General features: G+C 50.1%; 1 protein-coding gene across 1 annotated transcript; it reads right to left on the bottom strand.

Moving 5' to 3' along the window:
- LOC142570740 (uncharacterized) lies at positions 1 to 22,158 on the bottom strand. Its single transcript, XM_075679083.1, has 2 exons — positions 20,959 to 22,158; positions 1 to 177 (listed from the first exon to the last, which is right to left on the bottom strand). The coding sequence occupies exons 1-2, from the start codon at positions 22,156 to 22,158 to the stop codon at positions 1 to 3; spliced, it is 1,377 nt and encodes a 458-aa protein (XP_075535198.1).
- Between the last annotated feature and the right edge of the window lie 1,110 nt (positions 22,159 to 23,268).

Raw genomic sequence — 23,268 nt, 5'->3', positions numbered from 1 at the left:
TTATTTTGCGGGGTGCTGCATGCCAGTAGGATCCCTGGTGACTTGCTTCTTGGGGCCTCCTTCTTTTTTGGCTGATCTTGCTGCTGAGGCACCTTGGGTCGGGATGCCGACCGTCTCCTCTGGCCCGGCTGCCCGGAACAAGATCGGCCCCGCGAAGGCGAGCGGGTTCTGGAGTGGCTGCGACGATCCATGGCCGGAAGGAACTCCAGCTCGGAGTCCTCGTCTTCAGTGGCGAACCACCGTAGCTGGGTCTTCGTTGGTTTCTTTGGCCGTGGTCTTGATACCTGCCTGACTGGCTTTAGTCTTTTGGGACATCGGCGGTCACCCGTTGGATGATCACTCCCACAAATGGCGCATTTGGGTGTGCACGTGTGTCCATCGGCAGGCTCCCGCACCCCGCACGAGCGGCACACCTGTACGTCGGGCTGTGGACATACGTCGGTGCGGTGTCCCACGGTGCCACAGGTACGGCAGAATTGAACCGCATTTCGGTAGGGTGTGCAGAGTTTCTCTCCCCCGAAGTAATAAACACACCTTGGCACTCGGCTGCCGTAGAAGGTGAGCAAGGCACTTTGTGAGTCGCCCATCATTCTTGCGTCGATCAACTCCAGTCCCTGCGTTTCGGATACGTAGGTTCGATCGCAGCTCGTCAGAAGGGGTGTGCTTCTATCCCGTGGATTACTCCCCGCGTCGTGTCTTCTCCTGCCGTAACGTACGCATTGACCGGGTGTTGTCGTCCGTTGATGTTCAAGGATTTAATGGCTTGCATGACCTTGGCGGTATCGCGATTCGGGGTGGATATCACTGCAATGTTCGAACCTGACTTGATTCTTAGAATAAAATTGTCGTCAGTGGTTCTGTCCTCGCACGCCTCCATGACGGCTCTTGCCAGTGCCTGACTGGTAACATTCTTGAGTGGTAGCCCTTGGTGTGGCCTGATGACCACCTTCAGGTCACTCTTCGGTAGCGGCGGAAGACGCTTGAGTCGTGGGTGCCCGCGATGCGCCATGGGTTTGGACGAGTTGGTAGTCGAACCTGATGGGAGTGCGCTTCCTTGCGCTGAGCGGCGCTGCTGAGCGAGATTTTTCTTTTCCTTCAGGGAAAGAACGCGCTCCCATCCGGCTTCTGCGGTCGTTTCGTTGACCACGGTAGCGCTTTGCATGTTGTTGTTGATCGTGGGTGCCTTGTTGCATTCGTGGCGAGGTGTTGCACCACCCACCTGAGATGCAGTGAAATCCATCTGTTCTTCAAGCCGCGACGTTGTAATAAGTCGCGGGTTCGATGTCGCAGCCGGAGTTCTTAAGGCCGCCATGTTCAAATGTGCGCTCGCCCGCCGGCGCCGCTCTCCTAACTGAAGTTAGGGTTAGCTGCTCGGCACGTTCTGAAGGTGGAAAATCGGCCGTAAAACGCCGAAATATGGTCCGACTGACCTGCAGTTGGTCTCCACAGGCGCCGGACCACTTCTTGGAGATGGTGGTGATCGTTTCGGGCCGGTCCCAGAAGGTGGTCCGCCCGAAAAACCAAACATGCGTAGCCCGATGTGAGCGCAGCCGTTTCGAACGGCGTCTTCCCGGGAAAAGTCAGCTGCCAGAGAGTACGAAAAAAGCAGACGACGTTCATCGCGCCTATGACCACTCTGGGTCTTCATCCATGTCAGCTTGCGGAAAACAAAGAATTTCAAGACTTCATTGACCACCTTCACGTGACTATATTTTCTCGGACAGTAATCCCTGAACTTTACCGAAGTACAGTGAATTCGCGCAAAGGCGGAAATCTCGTCGGACCTTGCAGGCGCATTAGTGTCGGTCACGTTCACTACCGAGATGTGGACCTCTAGAGCCAATCAAGAGTACATCTCTCTGACATGTGATTACATGACGCAATATTGCACAGTCAAGGCCTGGGCTCTGGCGTGCGCTCATTTGTAAGAAAGCCACACTGCAGGCAGCGTTCAGAGCTGCTGGTCTGAAATCATCAAGCAGTGGTCTACGGAAGTCGCGTGCCTGCGTGTGTGGTCACAGGCAATGGCCAGAATATCCGCGCAGCCATGCTTCAAATGGAATGGATCTCACTTTAGTGTTTGGGATATAGACTTCAACTGGCAATTAAGGATGTGAAAGAAGATATCCCTGCAGTGCCATTGCTTTGCAAGAAGGTACGAGCAATACTAGGGCACCATGAACACAGTGGTAAGGCAACTCCACGACTCAAGGACTGCCTCATGCACAAATAGCGTCCAAATGCAAGTCCCATTAAAGGTGCAGATACTAGGTGGCACGGTCAAATCACAATGTTAAGCCAGTTGGTACAGCGGGAAGATGCCATCTCACTTGAAATGGCAACGTCGGAAACCGCTGCCAGCTTCCTTTCGTTAAGTGAGCGCAATGTTGCAGAAAGCATGTTATAAGTCCTGCAGCCCATTGCAGATGTGGCTGCAAATATCTGTGGCCATAAGTATGGGACCCGGTCATCGGTAGTTCCATTTGTTCATGGGACAGAATAAATCCCCAAAAGACACTCTTCCACCGAAAATGAAGCAGCTGCGCAGGTCAAGAATCTGCTAAAAAACTTGACGCGTCGGTTCCCTCTTTTCTTGGAGCAAAGGTACTGATGCTTCCCACAATGTGTGACCCACGGTTTAAAGCCATTTTCTGCATGAGGCCGTTTCGTCATGCACAGGCTGTTGAGCTGCTGAAAGCCGAAATCGCCGATCGAAGTGGTCGCGTGAACTGTTCTCGCAGCAATTTCAAAGACAGAAGCATTACTCAAGCCATCTACCAGTCATGACTGCCGTAAAAGAAGCCAGGAAACAGTCTGGCGCGCTTGAACTGCTGGCATCACAAAAAAGCCAGGACAGTAACTAAACCCGGACATTACATTCAAGTGGTTCATAAATATTTGAATGAACCACTGATCCTAAGAAAGGATGACCCTCTGAAGTATTGGAAAGAGCACACAGTCACACACTCTATCCAGGTATTGCAAAAATTTATTTGCGATACGTTCCCATGCTTGTTAACGAGGTTCCCAGTGATGAGATTTTTCCAACGCAGGAATGACACCAAGGCGGGAGTGCCTCTTGTGCGGTCATGTTGAGCAGCATGTGTTTACGCACGATAATTGGTAGTTCGTTTACTAGCCGTGATTCGCTTATCACATTTGGTGTTCAAGGACACGAGCAAGTGTTTTTCAATATATCAACTACTTGTTTCTTTTAATTTCAAAGAAAAGCTTTGGTATTCAATATTCTATTCGATATTCGAAATTATTTTGACTACTATTGGGCTCTGTTCGAGTCTAATTCGATTTGAGATGAAATTTCTTTATTCGCACGCCCTTACCTAAGCATTGGGTTACCGCTACGGGTACAATCACACTCGAGATCATTTATTCTATTTACAGGAAATAGCACAAGCCGTTTTCCTCGAAAAATTTAGAAATCCCCTATGGTTCGTCAATGCTAATGAGCAGAGTGGCATATACATATAGCGACTACATATAATACCTATGCTTGCTCAGTTACGAAACCATGGATCCCAAAGTGTAAGCATTCAGGTTTGGTGGTTTCGCCGAGTCGCTTGTAAAACTCCTCAGTCGCTGGAGGCGGTGTTTTAAGCTTATCGACGTTGCAGGAATTGGTAATTCGGTGCAGATTTTGGCGCATTGTATAGTTGTTTCGTATGCCTGAATGACCTTGACTTGATCAGTCATTGAGATCGTTAACTCCAGCCGAAAAATATGGCCGAGTTAAGAGCTATAGACTACAAGTACAGTCAGTTAGATCAATGTATAGCTTTGTGATCAATCAGCACAACTGGTTTTAGCCTATCGGTATCAGTTTCCCTTCTTTGTTTTTTAGGTCGTGGTATCTCCTACAGCGTGTATGAAATGTGCAGGGTGCATATATTACATTAAAGGGGCGATATAAAGGGAAACGCTAAAACAGTTTAGACATCTAACAACGTATTCGCTCAAAACTATTTCCGTTAATTTCGCGGTTATACGTCAATTACTGAAACAGAAAATGCAGGCGAAACTTCCATTTGTGGACCTTCACACCGAAACCCCAGCGTCGATAGGTCAGCGCGCCGTCAATAATTTAAAAGTATATTGTCTTATTTTGGCCGTTGTGGCTGAGCAAAAGTTCTTGAGACTTGCGGAATGCAGTCTTTGGATCTCTTAAAATACAACGTAGTCAATTGTTAGAGATAGAAAACTAACTAGGCACGAGCAGACTCTGTCGAAACGCACGATCGTCACGACAAGTTGGTGCGGAGGCTCCAAGGTGGCGTCGCCACCCGTATTTCGGGCCTCGCGTCTTTTCTGGCGAGTCAAGTTTCCTCTAAATGTAAGGGACCTTTTTTTTTTTTGGGGGGGGGCGAGGGCTGTATTTTGTAAGGATAATTTCCGTTCATTGTATGTATCTTTTCAGTGCCCCTTTAAAGGAAATGGACAATAATATAGATGAGTTAGGCCATGTACTGCTTGTTCTTGGATACGTTCAGAGCCGTCGTGGGTCTGGAAGAGCGATATGCTTTCAAACCCGAATTTGTTACGTTAATCCAGTCATCAGCTATATCACATGAATTTCTGATGTTTTTTTCTATACGTATTGCTATCTTCCTTAGCTGTCGTCGATTGAGTCAAACGTGTACGGATAGGCCCTCCTATACAAATGTTGGCCAGCCTTCGTGAGGCACCTTATTGCTGTTTGTAACTTTCATACTGAAGTCTGCTACATCATCTGTCGGCCCGCTCCTTAATTTTAAAGCGTACATGCCAGTATTTCGTGCAGTACTGTAAATGTTTGCGCAGCTTGCGCCAGTCGAACGAAAGAAAAATGAAAAGGCCAGAGCAGACAGCATGCCATAATAGACATACATTGTGACAAGACAACACGTCTCAGGTTTGTGGGTTTTTGCCGAGAAGTAATTACTTGAAAAAAGCGCAAGCATCCGTTGATTCTGTGTTTATTAGGCAAACTGATGTTCATCTGTGGAGGGTAGAATCAAAGGCGAAACGCATCTTGACGGAATTCAGTCTTAGCACTCTTGCACAATCTGTAGACAGCAAGGAAGAGTTGACCCTTCGGTTGTTTTTCTCGGCAAAAACCCATAAACCTGAGACGCCTTTTCTTGATCTTATTTCGGAAAAAGGCCCGTGGCAATACTTCCCTTCCGGCTGCCTGCGGCGCCACCTTAAGAAACTTGAAATTAATGAACCGTTTCTGGTAAATGATCTTCCGACGTTGTACATTACCTTTCTTAACATTCTGACGTTCCATTCAAGGCGATGTCCCTAGATATTAAATACTTGTTTTATTCTATTCCGCATCAGGCACTCTTGGTTGTTATAGAAGCCATATTTAGTTTTGATGCTGTGGCGTTCCAAAATGAATTTGGTGCGTCTGTTTCAGATTTTATAAAATCGCTTCAGCTTTGCCTTTCTAAGAGCTTTCGCGAATCGAATGGGAACTTTTCTTTCAAAAAAGCAGGATATGTGCAGGGTCTTGTATCACTCCCTTGTCGAGCGATTTATTTTTGGCTTACCTAGACAGGAATGTCTAGTCGCGGTTGGGCGATACAAAAATCGGCAAAGCCTTTATTTTTGTTGATTATTTTATATTCTGTTTAAGTGTGAGGACGATCGTGTAGCGGCCTCCATTCATCAGAGGTTGGTTCTGTTTGAAGAATTCCCAGCTTCGCTCTCACTTCCACATGAGCTTCGGCAGAATGGATCTCTTAGGTTTGAAGCTATCCTTTGGTTGGCCACTTGTATGCTGGATGTACGAGCCGCGTGCCAGAAGGCTGTATTGTCCCATGTGTCCACCCAATTAAAACTGTTTAAGAGAGGTATTGTTCGTGCTTGCTTGCATAGTGCACTAACAAAATCTTGCTATCATTTGATAGAACCTAGTTTCGGTTCGCAGATCACTCTGTTGAAGGCGGCTGGGTAGCCTAGAAACCTTCTTGTCTCAGTCTCGGAGAAGTTGCGTAGTAGGTTAAGCATTGATCTTCACAGCATTCAGCCTCACGTACATGATCGAAGTAACAAAACAGCTGTTCTCCTGTACACACACGGGATATCTCCCAAACTTAAGGAAATTGGACAAATAGCAGGTGAACATGTTGTTTTCTCTGCGCCTAGAAAACTTGCACAGCTTCATGTTAGAACTAATTCTGTTTCTAAGGAACGTAGTTCTTGCAGCATCAATGACAGGGAAAAGTGGGCAGATTGTCCAAAAGGTGTAGTTTACAAGATACCCCTGAAATGCGGTTGGTCTTATCTAGGGAAAGCGGGTACACGTCCAAATCTTAGACTGCATAAACAAAGCAATAAAGTGCGCAAATGGTGACACGGGTTTCCAAGTGTCCATTACGCACAATGCGGCTGTATTCCGTTCTTTGAGAAGACCAGTATCTTAGCTAGGCATCCTAATAAAAACAGAGGCTTATCATTGAACCAACAGCGATCGCTGAAGGTGACTCGGTAATTAAGCCGTCCATTGCATTAACAGATGAAGAACTTGCTTTTTTTGAGATCGCACATTTGCGCTCGTTCGTCTTAAGGAGGCGGCCAGGGTTCGTTTGAATTCTGAATGCGTGCTGGCTTCGTGCTTTGGAGCGGGCGCTTTTGTCTTGGTATGCATGCTAGTTATTCGAGATAAAAAATCAGTTGGAAGTCCGCGCTTGTCTTTGTTCTTTGGGTCTCCTTGCCTATGTAGGCGCTGTAAGTGAAGCTTTCAACGTACACTACAGATCCTTGCTTGTCATACCAGAGTCCTACTTAAGGTCTGTAGCTTCGCTCATCGCCTTTTATGGCTAGTATCATATTTTGCAAGGTAACAGAAGGTCCCCAGTTGTCATAACTGACAACTGTTGCCGTTTGCGCGGTATCGCAACTGTTTTGGACGAAATTGCGGGAGTTGGAGGAATTCTTGCTGTCGTGGTAAATGTGTGCAGAGTCTAGTGAATTGCTTAAGCCTACTCACATTTGTGGCTATATCACACGTTATATGACACTTTATTGTGATGCACAAACTATAGCACCTATGCAGATTCGTCTTATAGCATTTTTTGTGCTTTACATGCCGATATGCAACGGGCTTGCGTCAAGCCGGCGACAGCGTTTCACGCTACAATCCCTCCAGCATATGATGAGCAGAAGATGGAGAGCGTGAGTAAGGGGAGGATGGAACCTTGCAAATGCACGCCAGTGATTGTCGAGCTTCTTATTTTAATAGGCGTGCAGCTAAACATACCGTAATTCTAAATGCGTTATGAGTAGAGAATTAATAATTGTTATTTTCCAGGAAGAAAAGAGGCGCACACAATGTTCGTTCGAAGCTCGTGCTCCAGATGCCGATGACCTAGCACGCACACTTCCTTTATGCAGAGCGTGAGCATAGCCTGCTTTTAGTGGCGCTAGTTTTGATAAGCACACACACACACACACACACACACACACACACACACACACACACACACACACACACACACACACACACACACACACACACACACACACACACACACACACACAGATATATATATATATATATATATATATATATACATATATATTGTATATTGTCGCAGTATAACGCGGACAGTAGACAGGGAGACGTTCAAGAGCCGCAGGACAACTTGTTCATATACAAAACAGGCCAGAGACACGTCTTCTTCGTGCTCGCCGAATCCTACTGACCCACTAGACGATGTCCGTTGATATCCCTATCTTCGTTGTTGTCTGCATAGAAGAATAGACGCGTCATTTGTCCTTCCCTAAGAGAGCATCGTCCCGATGCTAGACCAGAAGTGTCACTTGCGGAATTAAGGATCTCTCGCATAGTTATTCGCTCACACACGGCTTCATGCGGACAACGTGCACAAGTTCAGGACGGTGTGTGCGGCGCCGCGTACAATTGGGACTATCGGGGACGACCACGTACGTGGCATCACTGAGTCGGCGCAATACTCGATATGGTCCGAAGTATCGCCTTAACAGCTTCTCGGAGAGGCCTCGTTTTCGTATGGGTTTCCAAACCCACACTCTGTCGCTGACGTCATGGATTACTCTCAGACGGTGAAGATCATAGCGCCCTGCGTCGTAGTCTTGCTGCTGGCAGATCCGCAAGCGCGCGAGTTGCCGAGCCTCTTCTGCGCGTTGCGTAAACACAGCGGCGTCCGTATAATTGTCGCCAAAGTCATGTGGAAGCATCGCATCCAACATTGCTTGTACATCCCGCCCATGAACAAGGGTGAACGGAGTCATGCGCGTCATCTCTTGTTTCGCCGTGTTATATGCAAAGGTGATATACTGTAAGATGTCGTCCCAATTTTTATGTTCAACATCCACGTACATGGAGAGCTTGTCTTCAATTGTTTTGTTTTGGCGTTCTGTTAATCCGTTGGTTTGTGGATGGTAGGCGGTTGATTTTCGTTGCGCCGTTCCACTTAGCAGTAAGACGTGATCTAAAAGCGCCGCCGTGAATGTGGTTCCTCAGTCTATTATTACGACGGTGGGTGCGCCGTGTCGCAACACAATGTGCTCAATGAAAAAGCGCGCCACCTCTGCCGCTGTGCTTCTCTGGATTGCCTTTGTTTCAGCGTAACGTGTGAGATAGTCGGTTGCTACGATAACAAAGCGATTCCCTGCAGTAGAAGTAGGAAGCGGACCCAATATATCCATTCCGATTTGGTCAAATGGTATTCGAGGAACCTGGACGGGTTGCATGAGGCCGGCTGGTTTCGACGGGGGCGACTTGCGCCTCGGGCAGTCGAGGCAAGTGCGGACGTGATGTTTCACGGTGGTGTTAAGTCTCGGCCATTACTACCTCTGGTGCACTCTGGCCAACGTTCTCGTGTAGCCTAAGTGACCAGAAGTCACCTCGTTGTGACAGGCTTGAAGTGCTTCCGTACGAAGAGCTGCAGGAATGACGAGCAGATAAGGGGACCCGGTCGAAGGAAAGCTTCTTTTGTAGAGGACTATGGCCCGCAAACAAAACCACAACAGGCCTCTTGCGAAAACTCTAGGCGGTTTCGTAGATCTGCCCTCTAAGTAATTGATGAGCTCAAGCAACTCAGGGTCGTCCCGTTGTTGTTGAGCGATGGCGGATGTGTCCAGAACACAAAGAAATGCCGAGTCTTCTTCGGGTGGAGCAGACGACTCTATCGGCGATCGAGACACGCAGTCAGCATCTGTATGTCGTTTCCCCGACTTGTACTTGACAGTCATGTCAAACTCATGCAGCCGTAGGCTCCAATGCGCCAGTCGTCCCGAAGGGTCTTGAAGGTTTGTCAACCAACACAGTGAATGGTGGTCGCTGATAACTGTGAAATGGCGGCCATACAAATATGGGCGCAATTTCATAATAGCCCATACTACGGCGACGCATTCCTTCCCAGTTGTGGAGTAATTAGCCTCTGTGCGTGAGAGTGTTCTGTTTGCATAGGCAAGTACTCTTTCTGTGCCGTCCCGCCACTGCACAAGAACAGCTCCCAAGCCAACATTGCTGGCATCAGTGTCGAACAATGTAGGAGAGGTCTCATCAAAGTGAGCAAGCACTGGAGGTGTCTGGAGACGTTCCCGCAAGTCATTGAATGCACCTTGCTCTTCGTCGCCCCATACAAAAGCAACGTCGTCTCTCGTCAGGCGAGTTAACGGCGACGCAATGCGAGCAAAGTCCGCAATAAACCGCCGGTAATAGGCACAGAGGCCCAGAAAGCGCCTGAAAGCCTTTTTATCGGTTGGTACTGGAAACTGTGCTACGGCTGTAATTTTCTCAGGATCTGGGCGAACACCTGCGTGGCTGACGACGTGACCGAGAAACTGTAGTTCCCCGAAGCCAAAGTGACACTTCTCCAGCTTCAGGGTGAGGCCGGCGGACCGGATGGACTGCAGAACCGCTTCAAGCCGTTCGAGGTGTTCTTCAAAAGTTGCGGAGAACACGATGACGTCGTACAGGTACACTAAGCAGGTTTTCCACTTCAGACCCGAAAGCACAGTATCCATGAGGCGTTGGAATGTAGCAGGGGCCGAGCACAAGCCGAAAGGCAAGACTTTAAATTCGTATAGGCCGTCTGGCGTCACAAAAGCAGTTTTTTCACGGTCTCTCTGATCTACCTCGATTTGCCAATATCCGCTTTTTAAGTCCATTGAAGAGAAGTAACGCGCGTGACGAAGCCTGTCGAGTGAATCATCTATACGGGGAAGCGGGTACACGTCTTTGTTTGTCACTTGACTTAGTTTTCGGTAGTCCATGCAGAAACGCAAGCTGCCGTCTTTTTTCCTAACTAGGACTACAGGAGATGCCCAGGGACTCGTTGACGGTTGAATTACATCGTCTTCCAGCATTTTTGTCACTTGTTGTATGGCTTCACATTCTCTGGGAACCACACGATAAGGATTTTGGTGAATTGGTCTTGCCGTATCCTCTGTAATTATCCGATGCTTCGTTAGAGGCGTCCGTCCGACGCTGGACGTCGACGCAAAGCAGTCACTGAACTTCGACAATAGCGTGAGAAGCCGCTCTCGTTCGCGCCGCGACAAAGCAGTGCTGACGTCGAGTGCAGAAGCTGGGTCTTGCGTAGGTGCTTCTTCGAGTAGCGAACAGCAGCCTCGAACATCCGGAACACCATCAAAATAAGCCACAGCCATGCCCTTTGGAAGGTACGGTCGCTCTGTGCTAAAATTAGTAAGAAGTTAGTGCACCCGTCGGTGACATTTACGATTCCTCGTAAGATCGAGATACCGTGAGTAAGCAACAACGTGGTTATTTGGTCGGCAACTCCCTCGCAATCAAACGGTGCGTCACATGCTACCGTAATAAGGGTGCATGATCGAGGTGGGATGACGACGTCGTCTTCTGCTAGACGAAAGGAGTTGCGTTGCGGCGATAAGCAATTGACTAAACCAGGGCTCTTATAGAACGTCACCATGCGGTCCGAAATGTTAATTACGGCGCCGTATTCTTTCAGGAAATCCATTTCAATAATCAAATCTTTACAGCACACAGGAAGAACGATGAAAGTGGCCACGAAAGAAGAATCCCGAATGCTAATTCTAGCAGTACAGTCGTGATCAATTTGAAGGTGATCGCTCGAGCAGCGACCAAAACTAGGAGTAGCGTCACGTTACGTCATCACTGTCGGTCAAGAGGGAAACATCAGATAGCTACCCTCTCTCTCTTTCGGTGTTCCTTGAAAAGCTGTCACTCCCGTCACCGTTCACGGCATAACCTGCGAATTCATTTCGATTGCGTTATGATCTTTTGCACAGAGGCGTCATTGTTAGCCCAGATATGCATGAGGAAGTGACGCACACAGATCATTGCCACGAAATGGAAACAAACACAAAAATGTAGCGAGTTGAACTTGGGGGTGATGGTTGCAGCCTGGAAGAGCAAGATAGGGGAAGAAAGCAGCGCAATTTTTATCTCCGCAGTTCCGAAATCGGCCGTTATGCTGCTTGGAAGGCCCGCCGGTCGATGCTCGCGCGATAACCTTCAAATTGATCGCGACTGTACATCTTCCAATAGGCATCAGTAATTGCCCGCCTGCCGTCCTTATGTGGGATCCCGTCCATGGCGTCTTTACTTTCTTCAGGCGGAGGACGAGTTCCTGACTCCTTATAGAGAAGTCGGCACCAGTGTCGACTAACCCTGTCACCGGCTGTCCGTCCACCAAAATATCAATGTCAGCACTCACAATTTCTTCGGTGTCCGGGTTTATCGGCTTCACGTCGTTCTGCGGCGAGAGTGTCGGGGACTTTTTATTGTCTTGCGGTGTGCCTGCAACCTTACCCCCAGAGGTCGCCGCCTTGAGTTTCCCCGGCGTGGGCTGGGCGACCTTCGTCCTCGGAGGTCAGCAAAAGTACGTCCAGTAGGGGAAGGCATCTGACGTGGAGGGGTTGGAGAGCGCGACCGACGGCCGAAATCGGACTGAACATGCGGCACAGATTCGTCATTCGGGTGCGCTATTGGAGGTCCCTGAAAAGCAGTGTCGTCGCGGCGTAGCATGGAGTCGTCATTTGCACATCGACCATAGGGACACGGACGAAAAGGTCAAAATGATGTGTCACGATGCCAGCAATAACGCGAAATGCGGCCGGCGCCTCCGCAGTGAAAACAGAGTGGGCGCCTATCAACGATGCGCCATGCGTCGGTTCTCCGAAATTGCGGCCGTCCCGTAGTGTCGTTTTGCAACGTTGAAGAAGGCGCTGTGAACGGCGGCTGGTGATATGACTGTAGCTGCGTAACGGGTGCGCGCCTCGAAGCCTCCTCTTGCGGCGGCGACCAAGGAGCGACTGTCCGAGGCTGGTGGTACGGCGGTGTGGTTGTAACGGGTGGTGGACATCGGACAGCGGCTGCGTAGGTCATGGGACGCTGGTGATCTTGAAGATCGGCTGCCGGTAACGCCTGCCTTATTTCGTCACGCACCACTCCGGCGATTGACGCTACGGGTCTATCCACTGTCGGTGTCAGAATCTTTTAAGTTTCTTCTCTGACGAGTTCTCTGATCAACTCCAGCAAGGGGTTTTGATACTCGCCAGTCACTGCGGCGGCATTGATTGTGGTGCTGGTGGACAGTCGATTGTACTGTATGCATCTCTGATGAAGGGCCCGCTCAATAGCCGTAGCCTCTTTGATTAAGTCAGCGACGGTGACTGGTGGATTCCGCACAAGTCCCGCGAACAACTGCTCTTTTACACATTGCATGAGGTAGCGCAACTTTCTTTCTTCAGTCATGCTCGGGTCAGCTCTACGAAAGAGGCGGGCCATGTCCTCGGCGAACATTGTGACCGACTCATTAGGTTGTTGTACCCGTAGCTCCATCGTCTGATGGGCACGGTCGCGTCGGTCGGCACTCGCAAAAGTATCTGTGATTTTTTGACGAAAGTCATTCCATGTCGTTTGGCTTGCTTCGCGGTTTTCGTACCAAGTACGGTCGCTATCGTCAAGAAAGAAATAGACGTGGGAGAGCTTTTGCTGCTCAGTCCGCTTATTAATCTGTGCGACGCGTTCATATTTGGCAAGCCAGTCTTCAATGTCTTCGAAGACTGCTCCGCGATAGCGATCGGCAACCAGAGGATGCAGAACGGTTACTTGCTGTGGATTGGAAAACCGGCTGCTTTGGGGTGCTTGCGTTGGGCTGGTTTCGGCCATTGCGAGATGTGTGGAGCTCCTAGAGAGAGGTGGTTGAAGAGGGGAGAACTCCGGGGCAAGGCCTAGCAGTCGACTACTAAAGCGATGCATGGGTGTTGTAACTGGTGATAACGCGTCCGGGCGAGAGGAACGACTCCTAGAAGGACTCCCGAACATTAGGCGCGGTCAGTACCCAGCACCTCCACCAGTGTCGCAGTACAACGCGGACAGTAGACAGGGAGACGTTTAAGAGCCGCAGGACAACTTGTTCAAATACAAAACAGGCCAGAGACACGTCTTCTTCGTTCTAGCTGAATCCCACTGACCCACTAGACGAAGTTGTTGTTGTTGTTGTTGTTGTTGTAGCCTGTGGCACGTGTGGCTCCTACCCACGATGGGGGATTGGCCAAGAAATGGGTGGATTATACCAAAATAATATAGAGTATAAATTGCCTAATCTGTTAATGTCCCCATCTTCGTTGTCGTCTGCATAGTAGAATAGACGCGTCCATATATATATATATATATATATATATATATATATATATATATATATATATATATATATATATATATATATATATATATATAAGTTGTCACGTCAATATATATTGTGTCTGTAAATAAACGCCTTTCGTAATATATTTGCTGGAGGTGCTGGGCAAATCCTGGACGACCCAGCTCTACCAACCATCCGACGGAGTAGACGTGGCCGGTTTACGACCCCAAGCGGCGGACATGGCCGATTCCGGAGAAGGCAATGACGACCCCACCTGCGGTGAACCAGACAGCAGTCACGCAAGGCAGGCTGGCTACTGGGCACCGCTGCGAGAGCCACCCACCGTTTCGGGGTAAGTGGACGAAGACGTCGACAACTGGCTGAAGCACTACAAGACAATGAGTCGCCACAACCACTGGACCACTACGAAGCAGCTCGATAAGGTGTTTTTTTTCCCTCGCTGGAACCGCGCTCCTATAAAATCACGAGAAAGTTCTGAGAAGCTGAGATAATTTTGTAGAAGAATTCAACAAGTGCTCCATGGACCCGATCTCTAAGAAAAAGAAGGCTGAGTAGACGCTTTCCCGACGAGTTCAGTGACCTGGCGAAACTTGTACAACATACATAGGGGCTGTTTTAAAATTCTGCGGAATCGTCACCGCCACCATGCCAGACGAAGACAAAGTGGGACAATTGCTTAAAGGAATCGCTGAAGATGTTTATAATTTTCTTATAACCGAAGGAAGATTTTATACTCCTTCTGAATTGAACAAACATTGCCGGGCGTTTGAAGCGCTGAAAATGAGAAGGATTGGACCAAGGTTCGGACGCTTGGACAATGTCACCACTATTGCAAGTGTATCCGTCCCATTTCATTACGACATCTCCTCCGTGATTCGGCAAAAGTGGTTAAAGAAGAGCTTGAAAACCTTGAAGTTGTTAACGATGCTCATGTGTGCCATCAGTGTGCATTTGACGATCGCTCTCGAGTGTCACCGGCCACGTGGGCACGTCAGAGTTACTGAGAGCCTCGCAGGACCTATTCTGATCGTCCAGAGAGCAGCAAATTGCCACCGCAATGGACAAGTCTGGGGCGCCGGCAAGATGCACGACAACCATTTGTTCCGTGGCCTCCTCCCTCCTGCAACCAGCCTGAGAGTTTGTTTCTATCCTTGACGCCCATGTCACCGGTGTCATCCGTGACAAGCCGCGGCTCCCGCATTTGCTACAGCTGTCATGTGCATGGACACATTGCTGGGTAATGCCACCACCGCCAGCAGCGTGCTCCACGGTTTAATTCCTATACACCCCGCATGCCTACTGACGAGCCCTGGCCCTATCCCAGTTCGTTCCGATGGCTGCAGCAGGGACGTGAGAACCGCAGTGACTCCCCCGTATCCGAGCGCAGCCTTACACCGCCACCGACACGACAACGGCGCTCTCCGTTACCTCGTCTTCGCTCGTTGTCACCGCCGCCGCTGGGAAACTAGCTGGTGCGACGAAGGGGGGTGAAGCCGCAATATATTCATCTTCATCAAGACCCCCTTGTGCAAAATTGTTTAAAAACGAAGTGTGCGTTTCAGTTGACAATGTGAGTGCTTTTGCTTTAGTTGATACCGGGGCTGCAGTTTCTGTTATGAGCCTCTCCTTCAAAAATCATCTTGGACAAAAAGTCATGTTCGCTAGGGATCGGAACGCTACCTTTCGCGGAGTTGGCGGGGAAATGTTACACCCACTTGGGAACTGTTCTGTTTCAGTTATGATAAGGGACCAGACATTTCGAAGTGAATTTACTGTGCTTGCACGTACAACGCATGACATTATTTTAGGAATTGGTTTCTTGCGTGAGTGGGGGAATCTTTGGATTGTGGCACTGGCGCGATTTCTCTTCGCTGCGACGCGCGAACTTCAATGACAGATAACACCAGTGATGACGCGGGCGTTCTCTCCGTGTCGCAAGATGCGTGTTTGGCCCCTCAGACTACAGTGTTTGTGCCTGTCAACACCTAAAGGTAAGCCCGAGAAACACACCATTTGAACTGGAAACATCTCAATTTTGTTTTGTCCTAATGCAGTCACCACCTAGGACAAAAAAAGATCTGTCTGTCTGTCTAATAGACGACAAGCGAGCGCTCCGATGACGTGTTGCGCGCGCGGGGAAGCTACTCTCGCCGCGCAGGCTCACAGATGTTGTGAGGCGCCGCCTAACTGCGCTGGAAGTACAGAAAGCCATGCGCTACCGTGTTCACTCTCAAAAAGATAGCGACTGTACGCACGCGCTCCCCAGAGCTTTCTGGGCACTATTCTATCTTTATCATGTCAAAAAGATTTTTCAATCGCCCAAACTCTGTGTCGTGCCCAAGAAGCACGTCGACTGGCGCATCATAGGACGTTGTCCTCGCAAGGCAACAGAAAGATTCGCTACGAGGCGCGGCATATCCCCGTCAGCTTTACTCCAGCTGATTATGTTTGGTTGTTCTCACCTGTTCTCAAAAAGGGATTGTACCGCAAGTTTCTCGCCACTTACACGGGACCATTCGTTATACTCAGTCGCTTTAATGATGAGAACTATGTCGTCGCCAAAGTGACGGCAAGTAATTGGCGTTCATGTGCGACGCAATTTGTTCACGTGGCCAGACTCGAGAACTACCATTACAGGTTCCTTTATCTCGCTCAGCTAGCTTCGTCTGCCCTCGGGGAAAATGTCGCTGCACAGCGCGACTGAAAGAAAGAAAGAAAGAAGAAGAAGAGTAGAGAAAGAAGAAGTAGAGTGCGCGCGCGTTATCTCGGAGTACTCTGCGTTGGCTGGGCCGCGCCTGTGGCGTGGACCTCGTTTCACCCTGTAAACATACATCTTTCGTACCAATATATACATATATATATATATAACCCAGCCTCTTTTCCCTTCCAGATTGTCTTTGCGGAGGAGAGAGAGAGAGATAAAACTTTATTGTGTCCTTGATGGGGTTAAGGGGTGGCGGGGGTCGGGAGACTAACCCCCAATCCCCCCCTTCCTCAGACGGCGGCCAGTCCTTGCTTTCTGGCGGCGTCTTCGGCCATCCGGACGGCCCAGAGCTGCTCCTCTGGGTCCAAGCTGAGCAGCAATGTCTCCCACTGCTCGGCCGTAGTTATGCGTGTGTTAGTGCGGGAGGTGTTGGTGGGTGAGGCTTTGGGGCATTGCCAGATAATATGATCGAGGTCGGCGCGGGCCTTGCACGCTTTGCAGAGTGGTGAGTGTGCGTCGGGGTACATGCGGTTGTAAAGCACGGGGTTCGGAAAAGTTCGTGTCTGAAGGAGTCGCCAAGTGGTGGATTGATACTTATTCACTGTTTTGTGTGCTGGGGGGTAGCGTAACCGCTCTCTGCGGTAGTGCAGGAGAATTTCTCTGAACGTGACCATTCGGTCCCGCGCGTGACCGCGATGCAGAACAGAGGACTGATCGGGATCGGAAGACGCAGGAGAAGGATGATGCGCCCTGTGTGCGAGAGCTCGGGCGGCATCGTGGGCGGCTTCGTTTCCAGCCAGACCCGAGTGACCAGGGGCCCAGATGATCTGCACGCGGCGTTGCCTAGGGGGAGGAGTGCCAGAGAGAATCTTCTGCGCTTGGGGTGCTATCAGTCCTCTTGCGTCGTTACGAATGGCCGTTTTTGAATCGCTGATGATGCAGTGTGCATTGGTAGCTGCGTAGGCCAAAGCGATGGCCGTTTCTTCTCCTACTTCGGGTTGTGTGGCGAATATTGATGCGGCCGCAGAGAGATGGTACTGCGAACCCGCGACTGCGACGACTGCCATGGCGTTTTGGTTGGGGTACTCTGCTGCGTCCACGTAGGTTACGTCAGCGGCTTGGTCGTAGCACTTTTGTAGTTGTTTAGCTCTTTCAGCACGTCGCTCCGGATTGTGTTCAGGGTGCATATTGCGAGGTATGGGCGGGATAACTAGCTGATCACGAATGTTTGGAGGGATGGGTACTTTTGGTCCGAATTGGGTGGTGTAGGTTATGCCTAGGGTGCCTAGAATGTGCCTGCCCGTTGTGGAATTGGCAAGTCGTTCGTATTGGCTAATACGGTGCGCTTCAATGAGCTCGTCTATGGTGTTATGAATGCCTGGGGCGTCCAGTTTCTCGTTAGGGGTGGTGATGGGAAGATGTAGGGCTTGTTTATAGGCCCTCTTGATCATGGTATTGAGTTTGAGCTTGTCAGTTGCATTGAGGCTAAGGTACGGGGCGACATAGGTAATCCTGCCCAGGGCGTAGGCGGTTACCAGGCGTATAAGGTTGCTTTCCTTCATGCCGTGATGTCGATTTCCGATGCGTGCAATGAGGCGAGTGGTTTGGTGTACGTGATTATCTAATTGCTTGAGTATCCCCGTGTTTCTGCCGTTTTCTTGGATGCGTAAGCCAAGGATACGAATGCAAGGTACTGTAGGTATGCGTTGCTGGTGCACATGGAGTTCTATCTCGGGTGGGTGAGGGTCTGGACGTCGACCTCCCCAATTAGGCTTGTACAGAAGGAGCTCCGATTTCCGTGGGGAACACGCCAGGCCGCGCGGTTCTACGTATGCAACGACCTCGTTGATGGCTTGCTGCAGCGTGTCTTGGATGTCCCCGTCGCTGCCCCCGGTGAACCACAGGGTGATATCGTCTGCGTAGAGGCTATGCTTGAGGTTGGGGATGCTAGCTAATGCAGACGGTAGTCCGAGCAAGGCCACGTTAAACAGAAAAGGGGATAGAACCGATCCTTGCGGCGTGCCTTTGCTGCCGAAGTGAATAATTGGCGACTGCAACCCTCCGGTGGTAATGGTGGCCGTGCGACCTGTAAGAAAATTCTTCACGTAGTTATATGTTCGATGACCAACCTGGAGTTGTGCCAGTTGGTTCAGTATGGCCTCATGCGTGACGTTATCGAAGGCCTTGGTTAGGTCTAGCCCCAAGATGGCTCTGGTGTCCATCCTGGAGCTTTTGTCGCCATCGATAATTTGGTGCTTGAGCTGAATCATGATATCTTGAGCAGAAAGTTTCGGGCGGAAGCCAACCATGGTATCGGAGAAGAGGTCGTTGTCGTTCATATGTCTGTGTAAGCGTGTGAGGATGACGTGCTCGAGGACCTTTCCGACACATGAAGTCAGGGAGATAGGGCGGAGGTTTTCGAGTAGGAGGCGCTTCCCGGGTTTGGGAATCATAATAATTTTGGCTTCTTTCCATTGTGAGGGGAGGTTTCCAGTTTCCCAGTATGCGTTAAAATAAGCTGTGAGGGCTAGTATAGAATCCTCATCTAGGTTGCGAAGCATTTTTTTAGTAATGCCATCAGGTCCCGGGGCTGAGTTAGGGCGGAGTGCGAGGATGGCTCCACGTACTTCTGCTGCTTCTATGGACGCGTCCAGGTGGCCGTTATTGGTGCCTGTGTATGCTGGAGCGGGTGTAGTAGGTTGAGGTCCTATGTATCGGTCTATCAATTCTTGAAGAACTTGTGCGTCCGTGCCCGGATGGGTGTGAATAATTTTTTGCAAGTTGTGCTGTTGTGTGTTCTTGCTGTTAGCCGGATCGAGGAGGCAACGGAGGATATTCCACGTTTTGGGCAGGTTTGGTTGCCGCTCCATGCTGTCGCATGTTCTGTGCCAATTTTGGCGAGTAAGTTCTTGTGCATAGTCTTCGATTTGAAGGGCGAGAGTACTAATAGGTTTCCTGAGCGTTCGGTTGAGCTTGTTGTGTTGGTATCTGCATTGCAGACTGACGAGGGCTTCCCACATATGCAGTAACTTTCTATCTGCCTCCTGCAGATTGGCTTCCTCAGGCACCAATTTAGTGGCTTTGCTCGCGTCTTGCAGCAAGGATGCGACCCAATCTTCGAAAGGGGGTTGGGTACCCGAGAAAGAGGTGAGGGCTCTGGCCTGCGGGAAAGCGTCCCAGTTCGTTATGCGGAGTTCACGACCCTTAGGCTTTCGCGGGCCCGCTCGAACTGTTGTTTGGATTAAATAGTGGTCGCTGCCCAAGTTGTCTTGTGTGTTGATCCAGTCTGCTTGTGGAATTCGTTTTGCGAATGTCAAGTCCGGAGTAGTATCTCTGCTAACGCTGTTTCCCATACGAGTGGGAGAAGTTGGATCCGTGACAAGAGTAAGACCTAGATTCTGTCCGTCAAGCCATAGTTGTCTTCCCTTTCGGCGGTCCATTGGGTATCCCCATGCCACCGCAGGGGCGTTTAGGTCCCCTACGATGAGCAGGGGTGCTCCCCTAGCTACTTGATCTGCTTTGGTGAAAAGTCGTAGAAATCTGTGTTGTTCTCTGGGGCTGCTGTACACATTGAGGATGAAGAGGCTCTGTTGCTTGCGCCTTGCAGACGGGATGATCTCCAGAAAAATGTGGGCTGTTGTATCAATGGCTGTGTGATGCTGTATAACCGGAATGTTTCGCTTAACTAGTGTGGTTACTTGGGGCCTGCGGTTACCATTGCAAACTGCGCTGTATGCCGCGTATCCCGACAGCTTAGCCGCTTCTCCGGCCTCTTGTAAGGCGATAACATCGCGGGAAGTATGTGGTGCGAGAGAGGTAATGTATTGTGCTCGCTTTCGCCAGAAGCCCCGGCAGTTCCACTGCCAAATGCAGTAGGTAACACGTTCTGGATTACTCGCAGCCATCTTTGTCGGGACGCGAGTACGGCTTCTTTAGGGGACCTGCTCTGGGACGGAGTAGGGTGTTTTCCAATTCTGCCAAACGGGTGTTGTGATTTTGAGCCAAAGCCGCGACCATGTCTTGAAGCACTTTGCGCGTGTCGTCCATGTTTTCCTGTCGCTGTTGTTCTCTTGCCGCAAAGGCTTGCTCAATTCTGGGCAGTAGTAGCGTTTCTAGTTTCGCCGTAAGGAGGTTGTCCATTGCGCGTTCGAGAGCCTTTGCAATGGAGGCGTCGAGCAATGTGGCAAGCTTACAATCTAATGCTTCGTTGAGGTTGCGTTCTATCCGCTGTTGCAGCTCAGTGAGGGCCTCACAGTTGACATTTCCTTCTGAAGTGTATGCTGGTGTTGCCGCTGTTGAGATTGGTTCGAGAGCTTTGCGTTTGTGCGAGGTTGGTTGTTGGGTGGTTTGCGGGCAATCTATTGCAGGGACAGGAAGGATGTCTGCATTTGATGGTAAATGTTTGGGTTGTGTGTCTGCAAGTTGTGATTTGAGATTAGCGTTTTCTGTCTTGAGTTCTTGTATCTCAGCACGTAAGGATCGGAGCTCCTGCATGAAGCTGTGCATGGTAGCGTCCCTAACTGTGTTTACTGGGGTTGCTATAGGTTTTGTGGTGTGACCTGTGTGGGAGACAATGCTGGCCCAGCTTACCTTGGGGGGTGCGTCTTGCACTTTAACTGTGGTCGTTCTAAGGCTTGCGTTTCCTTGCTGCTGCGGCGGTGTTGAATCCGGTCCGCTCCGGGAGTGACTGCGTCCTTGTGACTGACTGCGACCTCGGGAGCGGCTGCGTCCACGAGACCGACTGCGTCCTCGTGAATTTCTGCGTTCGGGAGCCTGCGGTTGTAGTGTTGACTTCGGTGTTGGCAGAGCTGAGTCTCCATTTGCAGAAGTCGATGGCCCCGTCTTCTGGTCAGCTCCTTGTTGTCCCAGTCGTAGGCGTTCCCATCGTCGTTGGGGTAGGAGGTGTGATGTCTGGAAGCGGCGATGGCAGGACTTATCACCAGTCGGGTGGTCTTTGCCGCAGAGCGCGCAGCAAGGGTGACAGGGGTGATCAGCCGGCGGATTTACTGTGTCACAGCTCTTGCATTTCTTCTGGGTTGGAGTGGGGCATACATCGGCCCTGAGGCCGACGGTCCCGCACATGTCGCAGACCTCGATGCGCTTCTTATGTAGATAGCATTTGTATTCTGCTCCGCGGTAGTAGACATGGTACGGTACTTGCTTTCTGTCGAATACGATGAGCACTGAATTAGTATTACCCATGCGTCGGGCCTGCAGAATCGTAGGGTTCTTCTTGTAAACGAGACTGTTGGTAATGTCTTCTTCCGTGTCATATGAAGCGACGTTATGTATGACTCCTTTGGCTGTGTCTTCCGGTGGTGTGAGGTATGCTGTGGCAGCGTAGCGGACTGCTCCGATGGGGAGACTGCGCATGCGACAGTATTTTTCGGCGTTAGACATCATTGGAGTGCTAACTACAATGACGTTATTATCCGTGCATGAGCGGTAAATGTCGTCCTCTGCTTCTTTGGTTGTAATGCCCGTGATCTGTAGTATTGAGTAGCGTATCTGGGCGTTTCCTAGTTTGGACACGTTGAAACCGTCTCTTGAGCGTATGAAGATCTTGATATCATTCTTCGGAAGTCGTGGTTGAAGTGGTGCGCGTCGGCGTAGTGCGGACTGCTCGGTACTCTCGGTGCGTGCGCTTGCTGTTGCACGGAGGGATCCGTGTATGAGTAGGGATGATGCCTGCGTAGTCTGTCGTTGCTTACGGTGGCTGACAAGCCACCCTGCTTCAACGGTAACTTGTTCGGGGTCTATTTCCGTGCCTTCAACCTCTACTACCTCCATGACGAGGGGAGGGGCTGCACTTACTTGATCTCACGAGGTTGCGAGTCGTTGGGCGAAGTCCTCGGGAGCCGGGACTGCGACAGCGACGCCGCGCACCTTCGTAGCTGCGGCGCACCTGTCTCTCGGCCAGACGGAGCAGCTGAAGATGTTGTTAGGCTTAGCAATCTTGTGGTCGTAGAAACCCTTGTCCTGGGTGCCTGGCGTCGGGACTGGTCTTGATCGGTAGCGGACCACTTCCGGAAGCTGGTTCCGACATTAGTTTGGGTCCAGCGGTGATTGTTTGGCCACAAGAGTTTGAAATATGCAGAGCCCATACGAGGCGCGTACCGAGATAATGGTCGGCGCGTCCTATAGTTGATCTCCGTAACTGAACTCTAGATTCGGTCATCGAATCTTCAGCGATGGCTTGCGGTCCCAGATCTGGCGGCGATGACTGTGTGGTCCCTAACGGTGTTCCTGGATTCGCTGTCTCTGGTGGTGAGTCGTAGCTTTTCTCGTAGTGGTAGTGTTTGGTAGCTTCTGCGCTAGGTAACTCTGGCCGACGAGCTCTGTATTCTGCTCGGAGATTCTGGCGCCACTGCGAGTATCCGGTCGTAAAATTTGATATGGGCACCATGCCTCTGTCAAATAATTTCGTCTTCTGTTTGTACTTGTACAGTGACGCAGTTGCTGGCTTCATGACAGCTGCTGGCAACGACAAAGGACCATGCCTAATATTTGTTATGGATATCCGAAAACCAGGGCTTGGCAAGTTACGAGTGGATGCTCCTTTGGCTTGTTGCATTTTCTGTTGATGTTGCTTTCATGTCATGTTATTCCTGAGATAAGAGGCACATGCTTTTGAGAGGCGTACGGAATATCGGGCAAATAAATAGCTCTGCTGGAGACAAGCCTGTCATACTGTGAGGCGTTGTCCTGTACTGAAAAAGTAGCCTTGCAATCTTGGTTTCAATTCGTGTGGGGCTGACTTTTTCACCTTATTTTTTTCCTAGTTGAACTACAGGCTCTGCAGTGCCATGGGACGCAGGGTGTTAGGGTGGCACCCTGATGCCTCTGATGTCATCTCGGGATGACATCAGAAACTCTTGGGATGAATTTCTAACCACTTAC

This window comes from Dermacentor variabilis, chromosome 2 (assembly GCF_050947875.1).
Source record: "Dermacentor variabilis isolate Ectoservices chromosome 2, ASM5094787v1, whole genome shotgun sequence".
Lineage (NCBI taxonomy): Eukaryota > Metazoa > Arthropoda > Arachnida > Ixodida > Ixodidae > Dermacentor > Dermacentor variabilis.
Note: the sequence above shows the minus strand (reverse complement) of the source record. Positions and strands in the feature narration are given on the sequence as shown.

Excerpts from the sequence above, each read along its gene's own strand:
- LOC142570740 (XM_075679083.1), bottom strand. The coding sequence starts at position 22,158 with ATGGAGGTAGTAGAGGTTGAAGGCACGGAAATAGACCCCGAACAAGTT. Across the intron at positions 178-20,958 it reads TGCAAGACGCACCCCCCAAG|CCACTCCAGAACCCGCTCGC; the intron begins GTAAGCTGGGCC and ends GGATCGTCGCAG.